This window comes from Oncorhynchus mykiss, chromosome 12 (assembly GCF_057628025.1).
Source record: "Oncorhynchus mykiss isolate SJ-2025 chromosome 12, ASM5762802v1, whole genome shotgun sequence".
Taxonomy (NCBI): domain Eukaryota; kingdom Metazoa; phylum Chordata; class Actinopteri; order Salmoniformes; family Salmonidae; genus Oncorhynchus; species Oncorhynchus mykiss.
This window is the reverse complement of record NC_143033.1, coordinates 76,163,138-76,191,048: the sequence shown is the minus strand read 5'-3', so window position 1 is coordinate 76,191,048 and position 27,911 is coordinate 76,163,138. Positions and strand designations below refer to the sequence as shown.

General features: G+C 41.8%; 1 protein-coding gene across 2 annotated transcripts; it reads left to right on the top strand.

The window, feature by feature from the left end:
• Positions 1-1,465: 1,465 nt before the first annotated feature.
• Positions 1,466-25,748, top strand: LOC110538266 (ubiquitin carboxyl-terminal hydrolase 31). Of its 2 annotated transcripts, none has more exons than XM_021624982.3 (16): positions 1,466-4,822; positions 5,005-5,136; positions 6,330-6,424; positions 6,529-6,621; positions 8,430-8,565; positions 9,321-9,468; positions 9,630-9,810; positions 9,996-10,107; positions 12,735-12,829; positions 13,739-13,816; positions 18,345-18,474; positions 19,007-19,126; positions 19,411-19,636; positions 19,766-19,924; positions 20,120-20,275; positions 20,467-25,748. In XM_021624982.3, exons 1-16 carry the CDS (start codon positions 4,259-4,261, stop codon positions 21,939-21,941), a joined length of 3,900 nt encoding a protein of 1,299 aa, XP_021480657.3. In that variant the 5' UTR covers positions 1,466-4,258; the 3' UTR covers positions 21,942-25,748. The 2 variants fall into 2 exon arrangements, with proteins under 2 accessions (XP_021480657.3, XP_021480656.3); XM_021624981.3 differs by having other exon boundaries at positions 3,191-4,822; positions 9,996-10,111; positions 12,739-12,829.
• Positions 25,749-27,911: the final 2,163 nt, after the last annotated feature.

Genomic DNA, 27,911 nt, shown 5'->3' with positions numbered 1-27,911 from the left:
AACAGCCTTGGTTTCTCAAATGATTGCCTCGCCTGGTTCACCAACTACTTCTCTGATAGAGTTCAGTGTGTCAAATCTGAGGGTCTGTTGTCCGGACCTCTGGCAGTCTCTATGGGGGTGCCACAGGGTTCAATTCTTGGACCGACTCTCTTCTCTGTATACATCAATGAGGTCGCTCTTGCTGCTGGTGAGTCTCTGATCCACCTCTACGCAGACGACACCATTCTGTATACTTCCGGCCCTTCTTTGGACACTGTGTTAACAACCCTCCAGGCAAGCTTCAATGCCATACAACTCTCCTTCCGTGGCCTCCAACTGCTCTTAAATACAAGTAAAACTAAATGCATGCTCTTCAACCGATCACTACCTGCACCTACCCGCCTGTCCAACATCACTACTCTGGACGGCTCTGACTTAGAATACGTGGACAACTACAAATACTTAGGTGTCTGGTTAGACTGTAAACTCTCCTTCCAGACCCATATCAAACATCTCCAATCCAAAGTTAAATCTAGAATTGGCTTCCTATTTCGCAACAAAGCATCCTTCACTCATGCTGCCAAACATACCCTTGTAAAACTGACCATCCTACCAATCCTCGACTTTGGCGATGTAATTTACAAAATAGCCTCCAATACCCTACTCAACAAACTGGATGCAGTCTATCACAGTGCAATCCGTTTTGTCACCAAAGCCCCATACACTACCCACCATTGCGACCTGTACGCTCTCGTTGGCTGGCCCTCGCTTCATACTCGTCGCCAAACCCACTGGCTCCATGTCATCTACAAGACCCTGCTAGGTAAAGTCCCCCCTTATCTCAGCTCGCTGGTCACCATAGCATCTCCCACCTGTAGCACACGCTCCAGCAGGTATATCTCTCTAGTCACCCCCAAAACCAATTCTTTCTTTGGCCGCCTCTCTTTCCAGTTCTCTGCTGCCAATGACTGGAACGAACTACAAAAATCTCTGAAACTGGAAACTCTTATCTCCCTCACTAGCTTTAAGCACCAACTGTCAGAGCAGCTCACAGATTACTGCACCTGTACATAGCCCACATATAATTTAGCCCTATCAACTACCTCTTTCCCAACTGTATTTAATTTATTTATTTATTTTGCTCCTTTGCACCCCATTATTTTTATTTCTACTTTGCACATTCTTCCATTGCAAAACTACCATTCCAGTGTTTTACTTGCTATATTGTATTTACCTTGCCACCAAGGCCTTTTTTTTGCCTTTACCTCCCTTCTCACCTCATTTGCTCACATCGTATATAGACTTGTTTATACTTTATTATTGACTGTATGTTTGTTTTACTCCATGTGTAACTCTGTGTTGTTGTATCTGTCGAACTGCTTTGCTTTATCTTGGCCAGGTCGCAATTGTAAATGAGAACTTGTTCTCAACTTGCCTACCTGGTTAAATAAAGGTAAAATAAATAAATAAAAAAAAATTTGGTAAGACAAACACAAAGTAAGCACTTGAAATCACTGCACAAACTGAAGGATTTAATATATATATTTTTTTAAATCAATTTCAGTCACAGATAACTGGGGCACTTGCTAGCAATAAGGGGAGTATTTAGCAGTGTGGGCCAACATGTTTAAAAAAGATCTAGGCCTAAAAGTAAGTCTATTGGCGCGAGTGTGTGCACAGGCATGTATTTTGCCATCACAAAATGATCAAATGAGTCAAACCATTCTATAAAACCACACTGTAGATTATATTAGGCCTACATGTGGGGATTTTTAAATAATCATCTGTCTGTAGCTAAATTAGGGGGTGCTAATTTCCAAGAAATGTAGTCTACACTGGAGTGAAAATAATTAATTATTTTCAAAATCATACTTGGTGACTGACTTCCTTTCTCCAAACAGCAGAGGGCAATAGTCACATGGCTGAATGCTATATACTTTTGTAGAAAATAACAGCTTATTTCTTGGCATTAAATGTTGCATTAAATAGTTTGCTATAACATGTACTGTATACTACAATACAGAGGCACTGAACACCAGGATAAGATGAAATGGATGTAATAGTATCATCATACAATGTTTCCCAGTAAAATGCATGGTCTACACACCCTTCTTTTATGTAAAGTCTATGGTTTGCACTCTAGTCTGAGCTACTTGGGAGAGATGTAATTGGATAGATATCATAATGATGAGAGGTGCTGCTGGGATGCACAGTATCTAGTCACTGTGTGTGCTGAGGTCAGCTTAAAAGAACAGGAAATTAAGCCATGTCCCAAGCATATGGGAACTAAATGATCTGGGCATGTGGAGGCAGCATATGGATTAATCTGTACCTCTAGGATCTGTATCTAGGTTACCTAATTTTACCTTACTTCTAAGTTCCACCAACCCAATAGCTATAGCTTCAGCAAAATAATAACTAAAGGTCCAAGAAAGACATTGATGAGGAAAGTGACTCATGGGAATTAAATACACACATTTACTCATCACATCCTTGCGTCTTTAGGTCAGCATCATTTGTAGGTGTCAAAACAGTACTACGTTCAGTGTAAAACAATAAGGGAAATGCATGAACCAGTAGGCCTACATAATTTAATGTTTGACTTTGTGTCTGATGTCTGAAAGTAGGTTACATATTACAAAGCTCACTGTGACTCTCCCTCCCATCTCAAATTTAGAGAATGTAAAGGACAAATTGCATTAGGCTAATTTTGTCCTGTGCGATATGACAGAAGACATGCTGATTGGTGGGTAGAGGAATAGGAGGCGGGCACAATGAAGACTCAAATTACAATTGGTTTTATGCTGGTGACCTTGACTGCTGATTCCCTCATCAGACTGATTCCTTTTCCTCTAACACCGATCTAAAATATATATTGTTTTACTATGTCTCTCTGTTTTGCGTTTTAGTAGATCATGGAGCTAAATGTTGTATTTTGATAGGCTAATATGTGTATGTGATAGGTTACATAAAATTCAATAAAGCTAAATCTATCACTGTATGATGTAGGCTATATGGTGAGGCCATTCAGCCAAGATGTGGCAGTCACGGATTGATTCCACCATCCTACTTGTTGTACATTTTGTATGTTGTGGTGCATTAAAATACCAGAAGACCAACTTGATGTCAGTCTGGATCTCAGTTGGAACTGAAAAATACCACCTCTCAGATTTCATTAACCCCATTATCATAGGGCCCCACCCTGTACTATAGGAGACCCAACACTCTCATACTTGCAACCCAAAACAAAAAAGCAAATATTTGTCAGTCTTATAATCAATATTTTTTGGACTGTCCTTACATCAGGAAGTATTTCCTTAATTGTCAACTGCATGATTATGGATAGGCCTACATTAAAAAATAAAATAAAACATTTACTTTATTATTCAATAGTGCACATTTTGATACTTTGATACAAAACGTTTGATTTATGGAAAAATGGTACAGTGGAACCCCTCTCTCCCCCAGTTGTATTTTGGCGTTGACTCTGTTACGTCAGCTGTTTCTCTGCTGTCCTGCAGTGTCCGTGTTTTTGTAGCTGAAAGTGTGAAAAACTGGCTCCGTTGCAATGGATAGTCGGATTTAGGAGAATACCTCAGCTTGGAAAGCATACGAAATCTTACAATCCCACTCAAATTAACCAAGGATACGGAATTAAACGTCTCTGCTTGGTAACTGCATTTCTATTTTCGGGTGGGATGGAAGGACACTTCTGCGCAAGGGACTCATTTATGCAGTGGTTAGATCTCTGGCTAGCAAAGCTAGCTAATGTGCAAATGCTAACTATAAAAACAATCAGCTAGCTACAAGAAAGGATTTGCATGAACGTCAGTGGATAGGTTGACTCGTTTAGCATATACAAATGCAATCCGTCAGCTTATTGTAATTTGTGTATTTTACTAAATCGAATCACTTAAAATGGATCAATGGATAGTTTACAAGCTAGCTAGACAATTTAGCTGATTAGCTAGCTATGGATTGTTGTTGTGTTAGCTGACACGCTAAGGTTAGCTGTCCAGTTAAATCAACATAACACTTGTCTTTGAAAATGCGGTGACACGTATTTAATGGTAGTCAGTACTGTACCCCTAGTATGGGAAATATATCCCAGCAAGCTACTGTTAGCTAACGTTAGCTAACTAGCTAGTTGATGGGTTGAGATGTAACTTGACTTCCCAATTAAGATGTAGCACGAGACAGCTGAAAGTGAATTCTAGTTTGCTAGCTAGCTAGCTCAGCTCATTCCTCACAGGAAAGATTGTATTTTGACATTTATTGCATGAGGGGGTGCCCAACAAGTCAGGCAATCATGTCTAGTAAAGCCACGACTAAAGAGAAGAAATCTGGTAGCTTCAGCAAGAAACTCTTCAGACGAGGCTCTGTGCGCTCCGTGGGTAGTTTTATGGGCAGAGTCCTCAGGACCCTGTCAACCCTGTCCCATTTTGGATCAGATGGGCATGCTATTGAAGGTGACAAAGACGACGGGGGTTTCACAGTATTCAAAACTGGAGGCAAAGATTCACCAGCTTTGGATGATAGTGACCGTTTCCTCGGAGAGAAGGTCCCTGGAGTGTCTGGTCTCAAAAACCATGGTAACACTTGTTTCATGAATGCCATCCTCCAGTGCCTGAGTAACACTGAACTCTTTGCTGAGTATTTGGCACTGGAACAATACCGGGGAGTCGAGGAAACGGATGAGGAGAAGGAGAAACCAAAGACAAACGGTGTGCATTTGGGAAGGAAGGGCCCTCATGACAGAGGCGAGGTGACAGAGCAGCTGTCTGGACTGGTCCGGGCCCTGTGGACATTTGAATACACCCCACAGCACAGCAGGGAGTTCAAAGTAAGTTGGTACAATGTATCATAAAGCAAGACTGCTTCTCTCACAGGACTGCATTTGGTCTGCAGAATCAGCCTATACTACACATATTTGAAATGGTCAAATACATTTGGGCTACATCATACTTCTGAGACTAGGCTATCACCAGAATCGTCAAGCAGTGTTGCTTGTGCTGTTTGTTGCAGAATGCTGTCTCAAAGAGTGCTTTGCAGTATAAAGGCAATGCTCAGCATGATGCCCAGGAGTTTCTGCTCTGGCTTCTGGACAGGGTACATGAAGACCTCAACAACCATCCCAACAACAGGCCTTCCATTAAGGTAAACTTTTGTTTGCGCATCATAGAGTTAGGGCCTACTAATGCAACTTCAGGAACGGTGGTAGTGGCCAGGTTAGCACAACGAGACAGCTAGTGATGTGACCCCGAGCTAGCAGCGAATAGAGCTGTACCTGAGGTGAGTCAGCAGTCTGAGTGGACGAGGTGACAGGAGGTGGCTGGCTAATTGTGATGTCCTTTGAAGCCTCATTCAGACATTCCAAACGGATTAACATTTGAGCAAGGGTAAGGGCCTGGCATCCTGCAGGACAGATTTACAGACCTAACCCATTTCTGAACGCAGAGCCCCATATCAGGCATCAATCTTCCAGAGCACTGGAACAACCAAGTTAGGAGAGAGAACTCACTTCCTTACTTTACGGAGTACTGACTGATTCACCTCCTAATGGGAGAATGAACAGGAAGTGATGGTGTTCTGTGTCCCTTTCCTGGATTGCTTCCCATCCGAAACAGTTTGGAACAGTTAGTGCATATATTATGGTGACATTTTATTTGTTTTGGTCATAGGCAAGGAGTTTTCAGCTGTTCGTGCTGACGTTTTATCTCGAGGCAAGCCAAAATGTGTAGCCGAAGTCTACGCCCCTTTGTCGGTGATTGATCAACAGTAGGGATTCTTCAATGAAGAGTTTGTCATCACAAATCCTCTTCATTCAAATTTTGTTCACTTGAAAAGTAAAATTGTCCAACTTAGATCTCAGCAAAACCGTCAAAATGTAATGACAGATTTCTTCAGTTATCTTAGATGAATTCTGACTATGTTGAGGAAGTTTATACTGGCTACGGTGTCTTAAGATGGACAAACGGTACTATTGTCACTTTCTCGTTTTAAAAGCAAAGGTCTTTTAAGGGAGTATGCGAGCGCATTCGTTTGGATCACCTTAGGCGCCTATCCTGAACCGAAGCATGAAGAAGACTTTAGACATGCAGAGTGAGAGACGTGACCTGAATAGACCCCACAGAGCTTTTGTTGATTAGTCTGCCTTGTCAAATGCTCATAGTTCCTTGAGGATAAGTCAGAGGAGCTGCACCGTCACAGGCAGTTTTGTTTGTATTTTGGTCTCTTATCCTTTCGATGTTTTTCAGACAGCTTTGGATGCTCATTGACCTAGTGAATAGAATACAGCCTCAATATCCTAAATCGTCTAAGAGCTCATCCACTCTGTTTTGTCCTATTAGCCACCAGTGGAAGAGGATGATGGGGGTCTAGAGGGGCCTTCTCTTCCACTCTCTACCGGTTCATTTGTGCAAGAGCTATTTCAGGCCCAGTACAGGTAGGTCTTATTTGATGCTTACCCCTGAGGAGTTTTATCATCTCCATTCTGTTTATTCCTCATGACTTCTTTTGAGACAAATGAGTTCCCTTTCTTACCAACAGGTCGTCGCTCACCTGCCCGCATTGCCAAAAACAGAGCAACACCTTTGATCCTTTCCTCTGCATCTCCCTTCCCATCCTCTTACCTCACACAAGGTGAGTACACACCTCTGCTGTGTTCCATCATTCGGTCTGGTGGGAGGAACAAGACTGTTGACAAGTGTTGAAATTTACATTTTATTTGTATTTTTTATTTCACCTTTATTTAACCAGGTAGGCTAGTTGAGAACAAGTTCTCATTTACAACTGTGACCTGGCCAAGATAAAGCATAGCAGTGTGAACAGACAACAACACAGAGTTACACATGGAGTAAACAATAAACAAGTCAATAACAGAGTAGAAAAAATGTGTCTATATACATTGTGTGCAAAAGGCATGAGGTGGTAGGCAAATAATTACAATTTTGCAGATTAACACTGGAGTAATAAATGATCAGATGGTCATGTGCAGGTAGAGATACTGGTGCGCAAAAGAGCAGAAAAGTAAATCAATAAAAACAGTATGGGGATGCGGTAGGTAAATTGGGTGGGCTATTTACCGATGGACTATGTACAGCTGCAGCGATCCGTTAGCTGCTCAGATAGCAGATGTTTAAAGTTGGTGAGGGAGACAAGTTTCCAACTTCAGTGATTTTTGCAATTCGTTCCAGTCACGGGCAGCCGAGAACTGCAAGGAAATGCGGACAAATGAGGTGTTGGCTTTAGGGATGATCAGTGAGATACACCTGCTGGAGCGCGTGCTACGGGTGGGTGTTGCCATCGTGACCAGTGATCTGAGATAAGGCGGAGCTTTACCTAGCATGAACTTGTAGATGAGACTACTTGAGACTGCGGTTCATTTCAATTTCCCAGGGTTGCGGAAGCAAAGTAAATAAGAAGGAATGTCGTTTTTGTCTCCAAAATGGCATATTTGGCCCATCTGCAGACCAAACCAAGCCAGTAATTATGGGACTCTTCTATTTCTAAAGTCAATTTAAGGGCTACATGCCCAGACAAACACTCAATGGCTAAAGCAAAAAGGGAAATAGACTTACTTTTAAATCTGAAATTAAGATGTAGGCCTATGACTTTTTAGGAATATGTTAGGTTCTTTTCTGTCATCATTTTAGTATTTTGAGTTTCATTATTTGTGCCTAGCAGTCAAAACCACCTTTATGCTCACTCAGCTGAGGATTCATAATGCTCCTAAACTGAGGTACCTGGGACACGCATGGCCTTTTTTGTCCTCATGATACAGTGATGTCCTCCGGCTGTAATCTGATTGATGACAGAATGTTGGTTCTCCAGACCAAGGCTCAATGGCTCACCACTCTGGCTTCACTACTACTTCTTCCTTCTCCCAGAAACACAATTCTGTTACTCAACTTTGGGTTATCAGTTATCACTAGTCTGAAGCATCTAGGTTATTTCTCTGAATAAAAAGATTCTGCTAAGCCTCTTATGCCACTGTTTCTGGCCATAGTTGAGCTGATGTGAAGACCGATCCCACATAACTGAATGGCAACCATCTTAAAAATGAGGGTTCTCCAGAATGTGGGGTGTCTCAAACTGAACTCCTGAAAAAGCTGCGTTGCTGTGCCTGCTGGCTAAATTCTTAGTGTCAGCTTAGAGTAGCACTGATCCACACAGTCACTAGAGGAATCCTGCTCAGTGCTCTCACAGAGTAATTACAAATTAGCAGTCTCCAGACAGTGTTGTAGCAGCATTACTAGAGGAGGTGGAAACGTGTCCTCTCCTAGGAGGTTGATTATTGGACATAATTGTGTTTAATTTGGCGAAAGTTGAGTTTGTCCGTTCTGTTATTTCCTGGCCTTTGTCAGTGGTTTTTATCTGGTGTTTTGTAATTCCTTATATGGTGCCAATATTTTATCCCTGTCATTCCCATGTTTCCTCTCTCTTCCCAGGCCTCTGTATGTGACAGTTGTCTACCAGGGGAAGTACTCTCACTGTATGAGGATCGGTGTGGCCGTGCCCCTGAACAGCACCGTGTCCAGACTCCGAGATGCTGTGTCACGTGAGACCAAGATCCCCCTGGACCAGGTGCTGCTTCTTTCCTGCTCTCTTATCCCTAGCAGCCTCAGCTCTGTCTTACTAGGTTACATACACACATAAGTTAACTTGATTGCTTTATTTTCTGGTGCTACCTCGCTACTAAGGATTTCAAAGGAATGTTATCTGAAAAGAACAGTAAAGGAGCACCCTATTTAGGCTTTCTTTTACCTTTAATGATTCATCCCTGGGTAATAGTCTGATTGTACCAGCAGGTGTGCCCATTTCAGTATTAATAACTGCTTTACAGTGTTGTCGTAAGTACTATTAGGCTAGTGCATCATCGTCTCTTTAATCAGGATGAAGGGATCACTGGAACAGAGCCCATTTTATCGAAGATCAACAGAACTGATGCCTTGGGTTTGATGTGGCTGAAACGTTCATACAGTGCTGTCATTGGATTACATTAAGCAGAACACTAGTGTGTGTGAAATCCTGGTCTGAATAAGAAAAGTTGTCATGATTGAGGGATAGGGCAAGGACTCCAGGAGAAAGGGAGGAGGTTTTCAATCATGGTGTGTAGTCTTCCATATTTACCATTGTTCTGTATTTGCAGAAGAGGTAGGCCTATACACTGTAGAGAATATTGATGTTGTTTATTTATGTTCTGTAATTCATTCGCTGAAATGAGCATGGCCTAACTCTAATCTGTTTCACCATCTTATCTGAATAAAAGGTTTCAGTGTTGACTAAATGGCAGCAGCGTATTGACTTGTTTTGGCCTTCTCCGCTTGCCTCTGATTCAGTTTGTTTTGACGGAGATGTACTACGACGGTTTCCACCGCTCCTTCTGTGATGACGACGACGATCTCAATATCATTCAGGAGAGCGATTCCATCTTTGCCTTTGAGACGCCTGAGATGTTCAGACTAGAGAACATTCGAACCAAGAGAGGTACCTCTTCACTATTCATCTACTGTTGATATCACATTATTCAATACGTTTTGGGCATTTCTCAATGGATGTTTTTTTTGGTAGTGTACTTGTCATGCATTCTCTAATGTATATTGAACTATTGACTGAGTATCAATGACCGATTGGGATTTGAAATCCAGGGAGTCTCCTTGCCAACCTGAACCAGAACAACTTAAAGTTTGGGAATGAGATGAGCAGGACTCCATCTTTCATGCAAGGAGCCGTGATTCCTGCCACTGCATCGGCCAATAAGAACACAGGGGCCGACAAGATGGTCCTGCTGATCTGTAACCGAGCCTGCACCGGTCACCAAGGGAGGAGGTACTATAGAGATGAAATATTAATAATATTGACTGCGATGTTGGAATTGTATTTCTATGGGTACTACTGCCCAGTGTTTTCAACTGTCCTCTGAAACCGTACACCATGCAGGTCATATGATATTTGTTATATTAAAATATACTTGGGACTCTGTTAACAGGAGAATATCATTCCCTCTGTTCCAGGTTTGGTCTTCCATTTGTTCTGTACATGGATCGCACTGTGACCTGGGATATCCTGCAGAAGGAGATCCTGGAGAAGATGCATCACCTGCTCAGGCCAGGAGTTTACATTCAGGTGGGTGGAGGATAGTGAATGGAAACACAACCCCACAGAATGCAGGTCAACAAAAAAAAAAAGATGATATGGCAAAAGAGTCTGAATTACAACCTGTGTAGGCTTTCACTAGTAGGCACTGTGTTTTACTGCATTTAACCCCCTAGAGTTGATCAATTACAAAACAAAAAATCCCCATCAAAATCCGTCAGTTTAAGCTAGAGATGTTTTTTTGCATTGGATGCCTCTCAATCCACTGTATCCACCAGTGTCGCACTTCCGCATCTGCGGTTAAAGGCGGCAGAGCTAGAGCGGTGTTTGTCAGACCATGAGACATCACGAAAATGGTTCTTCTCACGAAAAGGTCTGTAGCATCTGAACAGTTTGACCTAGAAACTATTATGACCACTCTATGCAAAGTAAGACTCCCACAAACTGTTTTGCTCTATGACCCCCCACAAATGTCTCAGGACTCGTCTGAAGATAACCAGGTACTAGTTCAAAAAAACGAATGGAAGTATGAAGGTAGTTTTGAGCCTACACAAAAAAGCGGTTAAATATGTGTAAAAAAAATATATATATATATATAGCGTCTATATATACACTACCGTTCAAAAGTTTGGCTCACTTAGGGTCACTTTTCCTTGTTTTCCATGAAAACATTAATGAAATGAGTTGCAAAATTAATAGGAAATATAGTCAAGATGTTGACAAGGTTATAAATAATGATTTTTAATTGAAATAATAATTGTCCTTCAAACTTTGCTTTCGTCCAATAATCCTCCATTTGCAGCAATCATAGCCTTGCAGACCTTTGATATTCTAGTTGTCAATTTGTTGAGGTAATCTGAAGAGATTTCATCCCATGCTTCCTGAAGCACCTCCCACAAGTTGGATTGGGTTGCTGGGCACTCAATAGGGTTGAGATCCGGTGACTGTGCTGGCCACTCCATTATAGACAGAATACCAGCTGACTGCTTCTTCCCTAAATAGTTCTTGCATAGTTTGGAGCTGTGCTTTGGGTCATTGTCCTGTTGTAGGAGGAAATTGGCTCCAATTAAGCTCCATCCACAGGGTATGCCATGGTGTTGCAAAATGGAGTGATAGCCTTCCTTCTTCAAGATCCCTTTTACCCTGTACAAATATCCAACTTTACCACAACCAAATCACCTCCAGACCATCACATTGCCTACACCATGCCGGACAGATGGCGTCAAGCACTCTTCCAGCATCTTCATTTTTCTGCGTCACACAAATGTTCTTCTTTGTGATCCGAACACCTCAAACTTAGATTCGTCTGTAAATAACACTTTTTTTCCAATCTTCCTTTTTTCCAATCTTCCAGTGTCAGTTATTTTGCCCATCTTAATCTTTTATTTTTATTGGCCAGTCTGAGATATGGCTTTTTCTTTGCAACTCTGCCTAGAAGGCCACTATCCCGGAGTCGCCTCTTCACTATTGACGTTGAGACTGGTGTTTTGCGGGTACTTTTTAATGAAGCTGCCAGTTGGGGACTTGCAAGGCGTCTGTTTCTCAAACTAGACACTTATGTACTTGTCCTCTTGCTCAGTTGTGCACCGGTGCCTCCCACTCCTCTTTCTATTCTGGTTAGAGCCAGTTTGCACTGTTCTGTGAAGGGAGTAGTACACAGCGTTGTACGAGATCTTCAGTTTCTCGGCAATTTCTCACATGGAATAGCCTTCATTTCTCAGAACAAGAATAGACTGATGAGTTTCAGAAGAAAGTTATTTCTTTCTGGCGATTTTGAGCCTGTAATTGAACCCACAAATGCTGATGCTCCAGATACTCAACTAGTCTAAAGAAGGACAGTTGTATTGCTTCTTTAATCAGAACAACAGTTTTCAGCTGTGCTAACATAATTGCAAAATGGTTTTCTAATGATCAATTAACCTTTTTAAAATGAAACTTGGATTAGCTAACACATGCCAACACAGGAGAGATGGTTGCTCATAATGGGCCTATGTACACCTATGTAGATATTCCGTTAAATCAGCCGTTTCCAGCTACAATAGTCATTTACAACATTAACAATGTCTACACTGTATTTCTGATCAATTTGATGTTATTTTTAATGGACCAAAAATGTTTGTTTTTTTTTCAAAAACAAGGACATTTCTAAATAACCCTAAACCTTTGAACGGTAGTTTATGTTTCCTGAGTTTTTTTATGTCCTAGATTTAGGACAGACACTTCAAAACCTTGTTTCTTCCAATTCATTTTTTGACTCTCCTTTTTGCCATTCTTAAATGTGTTATTCAATGCATTTCTATGGGTTTTAGTAGTAAAGGCCAAAATCATAATTTTATCAAATACATTTTTTATATATTTTTTTATACCTAAAAGGGTCCTAAAATTCAAAATCAACTAGCTAAATGATCCATAGTATGACCTGACCATCTTAAAACAATTTCATATGTCAGTTTAGTACCCACTATCCTATGTCTTAGACTCTAAAGAAATAAACAGTTGATTCCCATGTAACGGCATGTTAGACGTTTAAGTTGCCTCATTGGCTAGAATGTTGTTGGTCTGGTTTAAAAAGCGCGGCCGTGCAACATGTCTATACGTAGCAGTCAGGTGGTGGGAATAGGGATAGTGAGTAACTAAAGTCCTGGTATTATCTGCAGGTAGGGCCCTTCAGCCTACGAGTGGTTGGTGTGGTTGGCATCACGTACCTCCTGCCCCAAGAGGAGCAGCCTCTCTGTCACCCAACAGTGGAAAGGTCAGTCTCCTTGTTATTCCTGGTCCTCTGTAGCTCAGTTGGTAGAGCATGGTGCTTGCAACTCCAGGATAGTGTGTTCGATTCCCGGGACCACCAATACAGATGTGATATCTTAATTTGACCAGTTTCTATATTATGTGGATCTTATTAATTAATGGACATTTTTGTAGGGGTTGATACATTTTTCATTAAACCTCAAATGCAATAAGTTTGCATTTCCTGACGCACCGGAAAATTCTCTGTAGCAACAGTGATCAAATTAAGAAAGCACATCTGTACGTAAAAAAATGTATGCACTCATGACAGTAAGTCGCTTTGGATAAAAGTGTCTGCTAAATGGAATATGTTATATTATTATTCAACTGTAGCTCTCAACCAGGGTCATGTTCAGTAGGGGGCACATAGCAAAACGTTTCTCACCAGAAAAAGGACATTTGTGTTCAGGTATTATCTCCCCTTTTCAAAATGTTATCTTCCTACTGAACACCACCTCCTCTCACCAATTCACAATTTTGTTTACAGTTTACTGCCTCCTTGTAATCCTTTAACCACACTTGAATGCCAGATCAGATGCTCTTTTGTCACCAGAACTGTTAAATGGCGTGCCTTTACATGTTTTGGTATCTGTTTCTTCACACACTGCTTGCTCAGCAGGTTTGGTTTATAGTTTGTCCCAGTTGCTGATTCAATTGAATAGAATGGGAGTTTGTCACACAGCACACACACTAAAAAGCTGGGTAGATATGTGTACAGCATACAAAAAGACAGCCCCACGGGTAATGTAAATCCAATTCACTTAGATTTGTAGTGTTTTGAAGATAAGAGGAATACAGCTTGTTGGTTGATATGTGTTTAAGTTGTGAAACTGTCTTGTTCTCGTTTTTCCTCAACATAATCTTTCCTTGGCAGAGCGTACAAGTCCTGTGGCCAGGGGGGACCGCCGCACGTCAAGATAGTGGTGGAGTGGGACAAAGAGACCAAGGATTAGTGAGTGAACGCTGCACAACAATATTGCTGGTGCTCTGCATTTCTTTGATAAACGCCATGTTTCTGGGGGTTTGTGGTGAGATTTATCCTGCAGGGAAATACATGACCAATTATCTCCATAAAGCCACTAGGGATGGGGACGGTTATTAGAATATCCAAACAGACGTTAGTACTCAATTACTTGCGAGGGTATTCATTTAAAAAAATGGATACAGTGCCTTGCGAAAGTATTCGGCCCCCTTGAACTTTGCGACCTTTTGCCACATTTCAGGCTTCAAACATAAAGATATAAAACTGTATTTTTTTGTGAAGAATCAACAACAAGTGGGACACAATCATGAAGTGGAACGACATTTATTGGATATTTCAAACTTTTTTAACAAATCAAAAACTGAAAAATTGGGCGTGCAAAATTATTCAGCCCCTTTACTTTCAGTGCAGCAAACTCTCCAGAAGTTCAGTGAGGATCTCTGAATGATCCAATGTTGACCTAAATGACTAATGATGATAAATACAATCCACCTGTGTGTAATCAAGTCTCCGTATAAATGCACCTGCACTGTGATAGTCTCAGAGGTCCGTCAAAAGCGCAGAGAGCATCATGAAGAACAAGGAACACACCAGGCAGGTCCGAGATACTGTTGTGAAGAAGTTTAAAGCCGGATTTAGATACAAAAAGATTTCCCAAGCTTTAAACATCCCAAGGAGCACTGTGCAAGCGATAATATTGAAATGGAAGGAGTATCAGACCACTGCAAATCTACCAAGACCTGGCCGTCCCTCTAAACTTTCAGCTCATACAAGGAGAAGACTGATCAGAGATGCAGCCAAGAGGCCCATGATCACTCTGGATGAACTGCAGAGATCTACAGCTGAGGTGGGAGACTCTGTCCATAGGACAACAATCAGTCGTATATTGCACAAATCTGGCCTTTATGGAAGAGTGGCAAGAAGAAAGCCATTTCTTAAAGATATCCATAAAAAGTGTCGGTTAAAGTTTGCCACAAGCCACCTGGGAGACACACCAAACATGTGGAAGAAGGTGCTCTGGTCAGATGAAACCAAAATTAAACTTTTTGGCAACAATGCAAAACGTTATGTTTGGCGTAAAAGCAACACACCATCCCCACTGTCAAACATGGTGGTGGCAGCATCATGGTTTGGGCCTGCTTTTCTTCAGCAGGGACAGGGAAGATGGTTAAAATTGATGGGAAGATGGATGGAGCCAAATACAGGACCATTCTGGAAGAAAACCTGATGGAGTCTGCAAAAGACCTGAGACTGGGATGGAGATTTGTCTTCCAACAAGACAATGATCCAAAACATAAAGCAAAATCTACAATGGAATGGTTCAAAAATAAACATATCCAGGTGTTAGAATGGCCAAGTCAAAGTCCAGACCTGAATCCAATCGAGAATCTGTGGAAAATGCTCTCCAAAATGCTCTCCATCCAACCTTACTGAGCTCGAGCTGTTTTGCAAGGAGGAATGGGAAAAAATGTCAGTCTCTCGATGTGCAAAACTGATAGACATACCCCAAGCGACTTACAGCTGTAATCGCAGCAAAAGGTGGCGCTACAAAGTATTAACTTAAGGGGGCTGAATAATGTTGCACGCCCAATTTTTCAGTTTTTGATTTGTTAAAAAAGTTTGAAATATCCAATAAATGTCGTTCCACTTCATGATTGTGTCCCACTTGTTGTTGATTCTTCACAAAAAAATAGTTTTATATCTTTGTTTGAAGCCTGAAATGTGGCAAAAGGTCGCAAAGTTCAAGGGGGCCAAATACTTGTAATTATCTACGTGTACTTGTAATTATTAATACTTGTAATTAATACTTGTAATACTTGTAATACTTGTAATACTTGTAATTATCTATGTAATTATCTACGTGACATTGCTACATGCAAGGATAGACCATGACATTAGACATTTGAATAAAACAACAGTTTTTAATGAGCTTTTATGTGTGCACTCCATTTAAAAAAAAATAAACCGTACCATTAGCCTACACACTTCACGAGTATAGCTTGTTATTGTCGGTCAATCAAAGCAGCACTACCATCAAAGGCTCCATGTGTACCAAGTGAAGTTGGAGCGGTACATTTTGAACCTCATAACTTTTGGAAAAAATCTATACTGAACAAAAATATAAACACAACATGTAAATTGTTGGTCGCATGTTTAATTTCTTATGGGCAGGTGGGACGGTAGCCTGGCCAACATCCGGTGAAATTGCAGAGCGCGAAATTCAAAAACACAAAATTCAAATATTTAACATTCTTGAAAATATGTTATACATCAAAATAAAGGTTAACTTCTTGTTAATCCAGCTGCTGTGTAAGATTTCAAAAAGGCTTTACAGCGAAAGTAAACCATGCGATTATCTGAGGATAGCGTCCCGCATACCAACACATGAAAATCATATTTCAACCAGGTAGGTGCGCCACAAAAGTCAGAAATAGCGATATAATTTATGCCTTACCTCCTGAAGATCTTCTTCTGTTGGAACTCCAAACTATCCCAGAAACATCACAAATGGTGCTTTTGTTCGATAATGTCCTTCTTTATGTCCCAAAAATGTCAATTTATTTGGCGCGTTTGATTCAGAAATACCCCGGTATAACTCGCCCAACATGCCTACAAAGTATCTAATAAGTTACCTGTAAACTTTGTCCAAACATTTCAAACAACGTTCCTAATCCAACCTCAGGTACCCTAAAACATAAATAATTGATACAATTTTAGACTGAATAAACTGTTTCTAATACCGGATAAAAACAACGTGAAGCGCGCTCCAGTTTACGCGCACCAAAACAGTTGAGTCCACCTGGAGTGACACTTACAATGAATAGGACTACTTCTTCAATTCTCAAAAGAAAAACATTGAACAATTTCTAAAGACTGTTGACATCTAGTGGAAGCCATAGGATCTGCAACCAGGTTCCTAAAAATAAGGGTATCCCATAGAATGGAAGATCCTATGACCTCAATTATTTTCTTCCCCTGGATAGTTTGCCCTCTGGGTTTCGCCTGCCAAATCAGTTTTGTTATACTCAGACATTATTTTAACAGTTTTAGAAACTTGAGTGTTTTCTATCCACATCTACCAATTATGTGCATATCCTAGCTTCTGGGCCTGAGTAACAGGCAGTTTACTTTGGGCACGCTTTTTATCCCCTACCCAAGAGAGGAAATGAAAGATCCCAGAAATGTTCTATATGCACAAAAAGCTTATTTCTCTCAAATGTTGTGCCCAGAGTGATCATTACACAGGTGCACCTTGTGCTGGGGAAAATAAAAGACCACTCTAAACTTTGCAGTTTTGTCACACAAGACAATGTCACAAATGTCTCAAGTTTTGAGGGAGTGTGCAATTTGCATACAGACTGCAGGAATGTCCACAAGAGCTGTTGCCAGAGAGTTTAATGTTAATTTCTCCGCATTGTCGTTTTAGAGGATTTGTCAGTACGTCCAAACGGCCTCACAACCACAGACCACAGACCCATGCCAGCCCGGGACCTCCACATACGGCTTTCTGATTTCCTTATATGAACTATAATGTTGTAAAATCGTTGAAATTGTCACATGTTGCATTTTTTTTTAAACGTATGTATTTTGATTATCCAGATATTCAAATAGTGAAAACATTTCAAATGCCCATCCCTTAAAGCCAACAAATATTAATTTCAACAAAATATATTGTTTGTCTAAAGACAGGGGTGAGCGACTATAGCAGACGAGGCACTTTGATGTTTGTTTTTGCTTTTTTAAGGCAAAAGTCTGCATGCTTCAGTTTGGCGGGCGCCTTGCCGAACTCGGCTTGGCAAACCTGAACGAGTGTGCTTGCATACTCTCTTAAATACCTTCGCTTGATAAATAAGAAAAAAAAACAGCAATAGTACTGCTTGTCCATTTTGAGATGCCGAAGCTAGTATACACTTCCACAAAATAGTCAGAAAGAATCGAAGATAACACAAGAAATCTGTAATTCATTTTGACGTTTTTGCCGAGGAGTTCATAGTCAAGCAATTTTACATTTAACTAAGATATCTGGTGCAGTATTTATTTCTGAATAAAAAAAAATGTGCATGAAAACAAGCCGTCTCTCTCGTTGAATGACAAACGCTTTGTTGAAGAATCCCTACTGTTGACCAATCACCGATGAAGGGGTGTAGACTTCGCATACCGACTTCGGCTCCGTTCGCCTACCGTCATCGGGTCAGTTCGGCTACTGTGCCCGTACATTCGAAAAAACCCTTACCGAACTCCAAAACTAACAGAAACGTCACATAATGCCATCATAATATATGCACAAACTCTCTTAGGAACTGTTTCGGCTGGGAAGCATGCGGGTGTCTTTAGACATTTGGAGACAGGATAACATAAAGGAATGAAATCCTTAAGTATTAGACTACCTAAGCAATACCCACATATTGGGAAGTGTCAGATTTAGTATTGTGTGTTAGGATAGGAGGCAGTGTGTTGAGTGATTTGATTGGCTGACTGTGATTTTCCTTCCATGCAGTCTGTTTGGGCTCACTGAGGAAGAGTACATCCCTGATGCTGAGAGTGTGTATCTGCACAGAGAGCAACACCATCAGCCCCAGGCCTGCACCCTCGCTCAGTGCCTCCAGCTCTACACCAAAGAGGAGCAGGTAACACTGGAGTACACACACATTGTGTTGGTATCACAAGGCCACACACACACATTGTGTTGGTATCACAAGGCCACACACAATGGCTGTCGATGCATTTATATGCTGTTGTATGTATTTAAACAAGAAAAGAGACTTGGAAAAAGGAACATTCTCTTCTTACCAGAGGGTTTGTTTATTATTCCACAGCTGAATATCCAATAGCCTTTCATTTTGTTGAAATGCTGAGGGTGCTGGATATTCTGCCCCTAATTCTATGTTTGAAATACAGCATTTTTATAATGGCTTCTCTCTGTCTGGAAGGACACCAGATAGACTGAATATACACTGTGGTTAGCAGAGGCTGGATTTGGTCAGTTTAAGAACTGGCACTGGTCACAGAAATGAGGGTGCTGTGAAAACATGGAGTAGATCAGTCAGGAACTCCCTCTGTGAGTGAGACTGATTTAAAAGCACTGCGGTGGGGAGCTTTTCCTTGATGGCTGCGTGTGTGTGTGTGTGTGTGCGCATGGGTGGGCTGTCTCTGTTCCAGCTGGCCCCGGATGATGCCTGGCGCTGCCCACATTGCAAGCAGCTGCAGCAAGGCCGCATCAAGCTCAGCCTGTGGACCCTGCCTGATGTGCTCATACTGCACCTCAAGAGGTTCAGACAGGTACTGCACCAACAACAAAGCATTCAGCACCCCTTCCAATTCCCCCACTGAGAATTGTGTCCAATCATTCCTGTTTTGTTTTTGTAACAGTAGTTGCTCATGCTTTGGGTGGCCCGACTGGTTCCTATTCTTGGTTTGCCTTCAGTCAGTGTCGCTTGTTCTGTCTTGTCCATGTTCAGTCACTACCACTCAGTCTTACCCGGTGACCTGTCACCTGCCTGTCTGAGGCAGGTGTAGCAACAGTTCAGTTGACTGGGTACTGTGTTTACTGCTGTGTCCTGAAGGAAGCTGACAGGAGGGTGAAGATGCAGAACATGGTGCGGTTCCCTCTGCTTGGCATGGACATGGCTCCTCACATGGTGAAGAGGTCCCAGAGCAGCTGGAGCCTGCCCTCTCACTGGTCACCATGGAGACGACCCTACGGCCTGGGGCGTAACCCTGACGACTACCTGTACGACCTGTACGCCGTCTGCAATCACCACGGAAACATGCATGGAGGCCACTACACAGGTAAGACCGATGGTTTTAGCAGTAAGGTGGTAGTAGTCACTGACTGGAGGTAGATGGATAGGAAAATAACACTACATTCTGACAGTTTCTTCACCATCACCTTAAATCTCTTGTTCTTCTAACCCCCAGCTTACTGTAAGAACTCTGTTGACGGACAGTGGTACTGCTTTGACGACAGTGAGGTCCAGCCCGTTGCTGATGATGATGTGTGTCAGCAGACGGCCTACATCTTGTTCTACCAGAGGAGGAACACGATCCCCTCCTGGTCCGCCAACAGCTCCGTAGCAGGTCAGTGGTGACTTGGAGTGTGGGATTTTCCTGACACTAATGTTTCGTTAAGATGGTGTATTACGTGGTGCTACAGGAGAAATGCCATTAAGTGACATTAAAACTGTTTGTCCACTCTTAGTTGGACAGTAGCATCAACATCTTGTTTATCTTTGAGAGATCTGAGGGTTTGACTGTCGTGTCTATCTGTGCCAGGCTCCACCAGCTCATCTCTGTGTGACCACTGGGTGAACCGTCTCCAAGGCAGCAGGCCGGCCAGCCTGGCTTCCGGGGCCTCCTCCAGACGCACCTCTCTGGCCTCCCTGGGCGAGTCGGTGGAGTTCACCACAGGGGACCGCAGCGAAGATGACGGTCAGATACACTGGGTTTCTCTGTCTTCTTTCTCCATCTTCACCTCTTTTGCCCTCCTCTCCCTCCTTTAGCTAGTTATTTCTAACCTTACAGGATCTGTTACTATGCCCAGTTGAGAGAAAGGGGCATTAAATTATCCTTTCATTGAGTCTAGTGCATTAGTGTAAACTCATTTATTTGTATCTATTTAGGTGGATTTTCGACCCGTCCCTTTGTTCGGAGCATCCAGCGTCAGAGCTGGTCTTCCAGGTCATCCATCGCCAGTCCTCTGGCCTTCAGTGAGAACAGCATGAAGCCCTCCTGGTCCCTCTCTGCCAAGCTCCATATGAGGTCCAACTCCCCCTCACGCTTCTCCCTGGACTCACGCTCCTCTCCCCCCTTGGAGAGGATAGGAGAAAGGGGAGAGGCTTGTGATGACAAGGTATCCACGTCTTGCTTCGGTAGCTACAGCCGGCATGAGCGCTACCCTGGTGGCAGGGCCCCCTTGGCCATGATGGAGGGGAACAGCACCGACCAGGACCATGGCAGGAGGATCCTAGACGAAGTCTACTGCAGGGCCCCCACGCCGGCCGATAAGAAGAGCTCCAAGAGTGACCCGACGGACAACAACAACCAGATAACAGCTCTGGACCAAAACGCACAAGCCCCCCTGTCGAAAGAGCAGAAACGCAAGAGCAGCACCGCCGGATCTGCCCCAAAGTTAGAGAGCGCCAGGTCCAAAAAGAGTTCCATCAAGTCTGAGCCAGAGAAAAACTCCAAGAAGCGCCAGTGTTCGTCCTCCACCCCCAAATCCTCTACATCCCAAATGTCTTCCAGCCCTGTGGTAAAGGGCCCCAAGGCGACCACCTCTAAAGACAAGACCACCAGCAGCGGCAGTGCTACGCCCGCCAGGACCCCATCCAAAAAGAAAGAGTCTTTGTCTTCCAAGGGTCCTGACTCGGCAGATGGAACCCCCCAGCGCAAGCAGCGCATCTCCACACCTCTGTCCTCTGCTTCCCCCTCCCCCACCATAAAGAAGAGTGCCTCTGGCCTTGAGAAGACCACCTCTGGTCGGAAGAAGCTGCTGGAGAGGAGCTGCAGTCGGGACTCGGGCTTGGTAAGCCCTCTGGTTGATAGACCACGCTGGGGCAGCAACGCTGCAGCCAGGACCCCCACCAAGACTACTGCGGAGGGGGTCCGTCCAGAGAGGAGGTTTTTGCGGAGTTCCATCAGCAGCTCCTCTGTCACCAGCCTGCGCTCCCCCAGTGTCTCCTGCAGGGACCCTAGGCACAGCAGCAAGTCAGAGGACAAGGGCCTGTCGTTCTTCAAGAATGCCCTGCGCCAGAGAGAGTCCCGTCGGTCGGCCGATCTGGGTAAGACCAGCATCCTGGCCAAAAAGGCATCTGAGAGGACAGCCAGGCGGAGCGTTCAGGAGGGGGATGGGTCGGCCAGTGCCTCAGAGCATCATGTGAACAAGGTTGTCATTGAGGTAAAGGAGTCCTCCAAGCCCTCCACCCCAGTCAGACGCTCTCTGTTGCCTGTTATAGGTAAATCCAAGTCTTCCACTTCTGAATCCAGTCTTAATTCTCCCCCCAATGGGAAAAAGCCTCTTGAGAAGCAGGCGTCCTCCAGAAATCTTTCTGCCAGCATGCAGTCTTCTGCACGCCCAACACAGAAGCCTCAATGACATCATATATCGATAGCAGTCTCGTTGTTTTATGTATGCAGCATTTTCTTTTCCGTGTGCCTAAGATATAAATATATATAGATTGAGAGAGTATATAATATATATATATATATACTTGTATTTTTCTTTTCATAAGCAAGATGTAAATGATCAAAAGCGCCTTTCTATCCTGTCATGGAACCAAATCATTGCCTTCGGCAAAGTATGGTATTAGTCTACTACTGTACACAAAACTCAATAGGAATGTTTTAAGATAGCACTTTGTAAATAGAGTATGGAATATTTTTTTCCCCAGAACAACACTATACAGTAACATAGTTAATAAAAAATCTATTACTGTCAATTTTTATGTATTACTTTTACTTGGTTTAAAAAGGTCACGTGAAACTAGAGTAACGGGTCTAGCTAGGACTTGACATTTATTAAGGCTGTAAGGGTACACTAGTCTTAAGATATTTTGTGGAGTAGTCTAAAATGTTACTCCTTTTCTACACCTGGTGCTGTTCAAAGGGCAATACTGGCACTGTTTGAAATATTTAAAATGCTGAGGTTCTGAAAAAAATATATATATATCTATGTCGGGTCAGCAACAGGCGTCCTGTGGCGCGAAACCGGCCAGGAAGTGATTTTTTGGGGGGGGTTGGGGGACTACCCAAAGTTTTTAGTATAAACAAATATATGTATATATTTTGGGAATTGTTTTTGGTCAAAAAATGTGTTTAGTTTAGGAACTCTGTTTCCAAGTATTCTCTTGAATAAAAAAAAAAGAGACGTGATCGTGTCTCAATGTAATCAAGGTCTGAAATGATTGTTCTCAAATACAATCTGTTTTTGGGCTTAGTTATGGTCAGTTTGCAGTGTACAAATTATTCTAAATATGTTCCGGCCCCCGACCATCCGCGGCTGAATCTAGTTGCCTACCCCTGATCTATGTGTTCAGTTACCAGTCCTGGTAGCACCTCTCAACCTGTGGTACCTTATGAGAGATGAACATTTCTGTCATGTATGGAATAGCAGCCAGAGGCTGCTGTATAGTACTGATAAAATCCAACACCGCTCATTTAAGTTGAACATTTGTGCTTATTTGCCTTTGTCCTGTCTTCGGATGAAGTCAATTCAATCTAAATAATGCACACTGCACTGAACGTTTTGCTATTTGCTGTTACTTGAAGCGTACCTACGTAACTGTACCACTGTCAGGCCCTGCATGGGATGTTCTCCTTAGTTGAATGATAGTTTGACGAGTCATTTCAGTCAGATCTGGTGCCACCCCCATATCTGCAAAGCTTTTCTAGCTGTAGCTTTGACCTGTTACTGAACTCTCCCTGTGTCTTGCTGTAACCCGTTTGGTAATCTACCATGCCCAAGCCTTTCAGTGCAATAGTTCTCAAGACTGTTCATCAGTCTTACCTTCTATGTTAAATATGATAACTTTAATTATGATTTTAAGATACCAGGGTAAACATTTTTGGTGGTCTGCTTGTAACATATTGAAATCTTCAGAGACCCTTCTACTGAAATGGCATTTAACACATTTTGTAATATTTTGCTTGCTGACAATGTAAGAGACCCAGTTTCTCCAGGGTCTTGAGATTTGTTATCTCTAACCTACTGCACCAAGTTTAATATTAAACCCCACAGCAGACATTTTGCTGCCAAAAGCTACAGTCTGTCTGAAAATGAAACCCCCACTGTTACATGTGAACTATTAACATATTAATGATTGTGTAGGGGCTCAGCAACAGCCTGACAACCTGTCACTTGTTATTGTTGCCCATGGCTACACTGTCATTAAGTGAGCTGCTGCTGCAAACACTGGTGAAATGGTGGGCTTTTGATCCAATAACAGCGCTAGCTCACTGAATTACTTTGCCTTGACCTGAGGGGTATACTACAAAACAGAATCAATGAATTAGCCAGCTAACTTTGATAAGCAACCAGAAATAACTTGATTTTATGGTTAGTTAGAGCATACCCATTTCAAACGTAACTTTTTATTTTGTAGAAAGATTTCAGAATATTTATGCAAGTTAGCTGGCTAACTCCATGATCCTGCTTTGTATTTTACCCTTCTGAAGACTTGTGTTGACTTCCAGATTTAATGTCTTGGCCTAGACTCTAGTTTATCATGATCTTGAGTCTCACTGATGACCCGGGTTCCAAACCTGTTCGGTTACATTCTCCTGTTGCCATGTTACGAATACATTTTACCACATCTTTCACAAAATGGACATAAAAAATATTCGCAACGTTTAGGTGATGAAAAGCTTTATTTTATGGCCCATCCTCATCTTTGAATATATTTTATTTGTGAAATCAGCTTTCACAGAGAAATCAGCTGCCTGCAACAATATTATCCTTTTCGGCTTTTAAGTAGATGGTTGTGCCACTGTGATGTCAATCGATGGAAACAACCATTTCAACACTGTGGAAAGCAGTATTGCATGATAACTCTAACGCATGCATGTCCTTAACTATGCAATAGATTGTTGCTATGTGAACCAGAGAGTAAATGTACAATATATCCTATCTTCCAAATGCCAGCAATGGAGAGCATGGTTAGTGACTTCCATTGCTTTAATTGCACACTTATGTTTTAGGGTTTTCATTTTTTTATTTTTTTTATTTTTTACTACATGTGAGAATGTTACCACATTGCGAAACGGATGTAACCCAAAATCTTTAAGATGCTGAACATTTTGTATTTGTCTTGTTTTCTAACTTAAGTTTACACTAAATGGATTTAGTCTTAAGATTGTTTTAAGGGATTGTCTCTACCTTTTTTTTTACATTCATGTTCATTATGTCAATATATGTTCATTGTTTTCCACTATGCTGGAGTACGTGTTCAAAGGGTGCTCTCTTTTTAAAGAGCAGGTTATCAGTCTTCCTCTTGCCCTCTTGTTCACCAGCAAGGACTTTATTATTAACACTACAGAAACTACAGATGGACTCCATCTTTAGCCCAGTCATCTCATGTGTTGCCTCTGCACTCTGCTCTCATTTCACTTTTCTATCAACTGGTTGACTGTTAGATTTAGGTATGAAAGGCATGTCAGTTAATGGATGAATGTCATTATTAAGCAATGGGAATGTTTTCCATTTTGTTTTTAAATAACACTTTTGGTCTTGTTGTAGTTGCCATAAAGACACCTGTTGTGGCATAGACTACTACTCGGGCAGGGCTCTCAAACCCTGTTCCTGGAGAGCTAACCTCCATGTAGGTTTCTGCTTCAACCCCAGTTGTAACCTGATTCAGCTTATCAACCAGCTAGGTGTGCTAGATGAGGGTTGGAGGGAAAACCTACAGGATGGTAGCTCTCCAGGAACAGGGTTGGAGAGCCCTGGTCTTAGACATCTGACATAGTTAGTGGTAGCTAATTAGATCGTGTAAAGACCATGTCATTAATCAGTCATATGGAATTTGATTCATTCTTCTCTCCTTGATTGACACACTGGACTGTAGATACTGACTACCTAATAGTACCAGGCAGCAGCCCACATGTCTACAATACTACAATAACACTCTCTTAGTGGTTATCTGTACAGTTGTAGTCTTCTGGAAGTTGTTCAAAAAGAGTCCGGGAAAATATTTGACGATGAAATAAGTTTTGGAAAGTGCATGAGACTTTTTCATGTTAATTGATTTGTATGTTTTGTTTATGACGGATATGCACTTTTAATATGCATTTTTTTTCTCTCTTTTTTTTTTTAAAGGAATGCATTTCTTTGAAAGAGAGACATAATGTTGGTTTACCAATGCAAAAACAACATGTCAAATGTAATAATAAAAAAAAATGTAAAGCAGTGTTCTATTGTACATGGTCCCTTTTAATACACATCTTTTACATATCTCCAGTATTATGAAATAATGTTGTCCACTGTGACCCACTAGAGGGAGCTTGTCTCCTGTGAATGTTTTTTGCTTTGCACTGTAAAGCCAGTTCATTGGACATCAGTTGTCCAACTGAAAATCCTAAAACGGGTCAAATTCATTTGGTATAATTCTACAGTGTCATGTAATTAGCCTACTACTTAATTGTGGGATTATTTACATAATTGTTTTTTTTCTCATTGTGAGGGTATTCCTGGTTCCTTCCTCCACCCCTGACCCTGCCTTACATTGCGTTAGGACAAATCAAATGCATGTACCGCAATTCATTTGAAAGTGCTGATTCCATTCAGTCAGAAAAACCTGAGCCTTTAGCAGGGTGCTGACTGCTAAATATTTACAGTAGTGCTTGATGTTGGCACGGAGTTAAATTTCCAACCAGATCGTCAGGATTGTCCACACTCCTCCTGCAGCAATCCAGAGCCTATGCAGAGCCTTTTGTTACTCAGAACCCAACAGTCAACATTGACAGCATGAACGGCATTTGATGGTGTTTTTCGCGTGATACATTTAAAAGAAAAATACGTATCTCCCATCCTCCCCCTTCCATTATAGATTATGTTGGTGGTGGTGGTGTATGGACTTGGTGAGTGTGTATGAGATCACAAGTCAATGCCACATGCTTTTACAGATGGATACAAGATGGTGCTATGTACCAAGTCTGGAGCAGCTATTTCTGAAGCTTATTATCGCAAGCAGCGAACAGGGAAGTGTCAGGGCTTGAGGGGCTTGTAAATGTGTTTTTATTAGTGTTTTGAATGTCTAATCGATTTGCACATTGCAGAAAATGGTACCGCATTCATCTCATCACACATTAACACGTGTGTTTTATTGAGTCTTGGGAGGATGTTTTCTCACAGATATTCTCTGCTCAGAGAATGTTTGCCATCTTAGTTAAACACTTTTTTACTGAATAGATTTCAGAAGTTCATAATTTGATGACTTCATCTCTTCTGTTCATTGTTTTGCAATAGGTCCTCCACTCCAAACCGGACTGACATTTCAAGTCCAGTGTGTATGTGTTAATCTCCAGTTGGGTCCTAAATTATTGGCACCCTTGATAAAGATGAGCAAAAAATACTATAAAATAAATAATACATACTGAGCTATATTGTATGCTCAAAAACATTTGAAAATGAGACTTTATACTAATACAATTGCTCAGAGAAAGATTATAATTAATATATTTGACAAGTAAAATATTTTTTTCTCAAGATGGTTGTCAAAATTATTGGTACCCCTATTTTCCATACCTTTCAATACCTCACCTTCCAATGATAATGGCACTGAGCCTTTTTGAATAATGTTTTGAGATTGGAAACACATTGGGAGAGATCGTAGACTATTCCTCCATACATAATCTTTATCCATATCCTTCGTCCGCGCTCTTCAATTCAAACTACAAGTCCGAAGACTGAAATGGCCATTGCAAAATGTTTATTTTGTGGTTAATAATTCATTTGGGGATTTTGATATGCGCTTGGGGTCATTGTCTTGCTGGAAGATCCACTTGCGGCCAAGTTTCAGCCTCCTGGCAGAGGCAACCAAGTTTTTTGTTAAAATGTCTTGGTACTGGGTGAAGTTCATGATGCTGTTGACCTTAAAACTTCTTCGGCATACAGGGAAATGTTTGGAATTTCGAATGACTTAGTTAAACACTGTGACGTGCCCCAAGTAAACTGCCTGTTACTCAGGCCCAGAAGTTAGGATATGCATATAATTGGTAGCATTGGATAGAAAACACTCTGAAGTTTCTATAACTGTTAAAATAATGTCTGTGAGTATAACAAAACTGATATGGCAGGCAAAAACCAGCGGAATTTGTTTTTGTTTTTGAGGTCACAGGCCATTTCAATGCTAGCCTATAGGATATACAAATGGATAGGACCCAGATTGCAGTTCCTATGGCTTCCACTAGATGTCAACAGTCTAGACAGGGTTTCAGGCTTGTTTCTTGAAAAATGAGCAAGTAGTTGTAGTTTTTCCAAGGTGTCTCTCATTAGAAAAGTAGTCCTGTTGGCGCGTGAGTGAGGTGCGCACTCTTCGTTATTTATCTTCCCTATTGAACACACTATTCT

Bases quoted from the DNA above. Each gene is read 5' to 3' on its own strand.
- LOC110538266 (XM_021624982.3), top strand. From the start codon at position 4,259: ATGAGGGGGTGCCCAACAAGTCAGGCAATCATGTCTAGTAAAGCCACG. The intron at 9,469-9,629 runs GTACCTCTTCAC...TTTGAAATCCAG, and splicing joins GAACATTCGAACCAAGAGAG to GGAGTCTCCTTGCCAACCTG. The intron at 10,108-12,734 runs GTGGGTGGAGGA...TATTATCTGCAG, and splicing joins GGCCAGGAGTTTACATTCAG to GTAGGGCCCTTCAGCCTACG.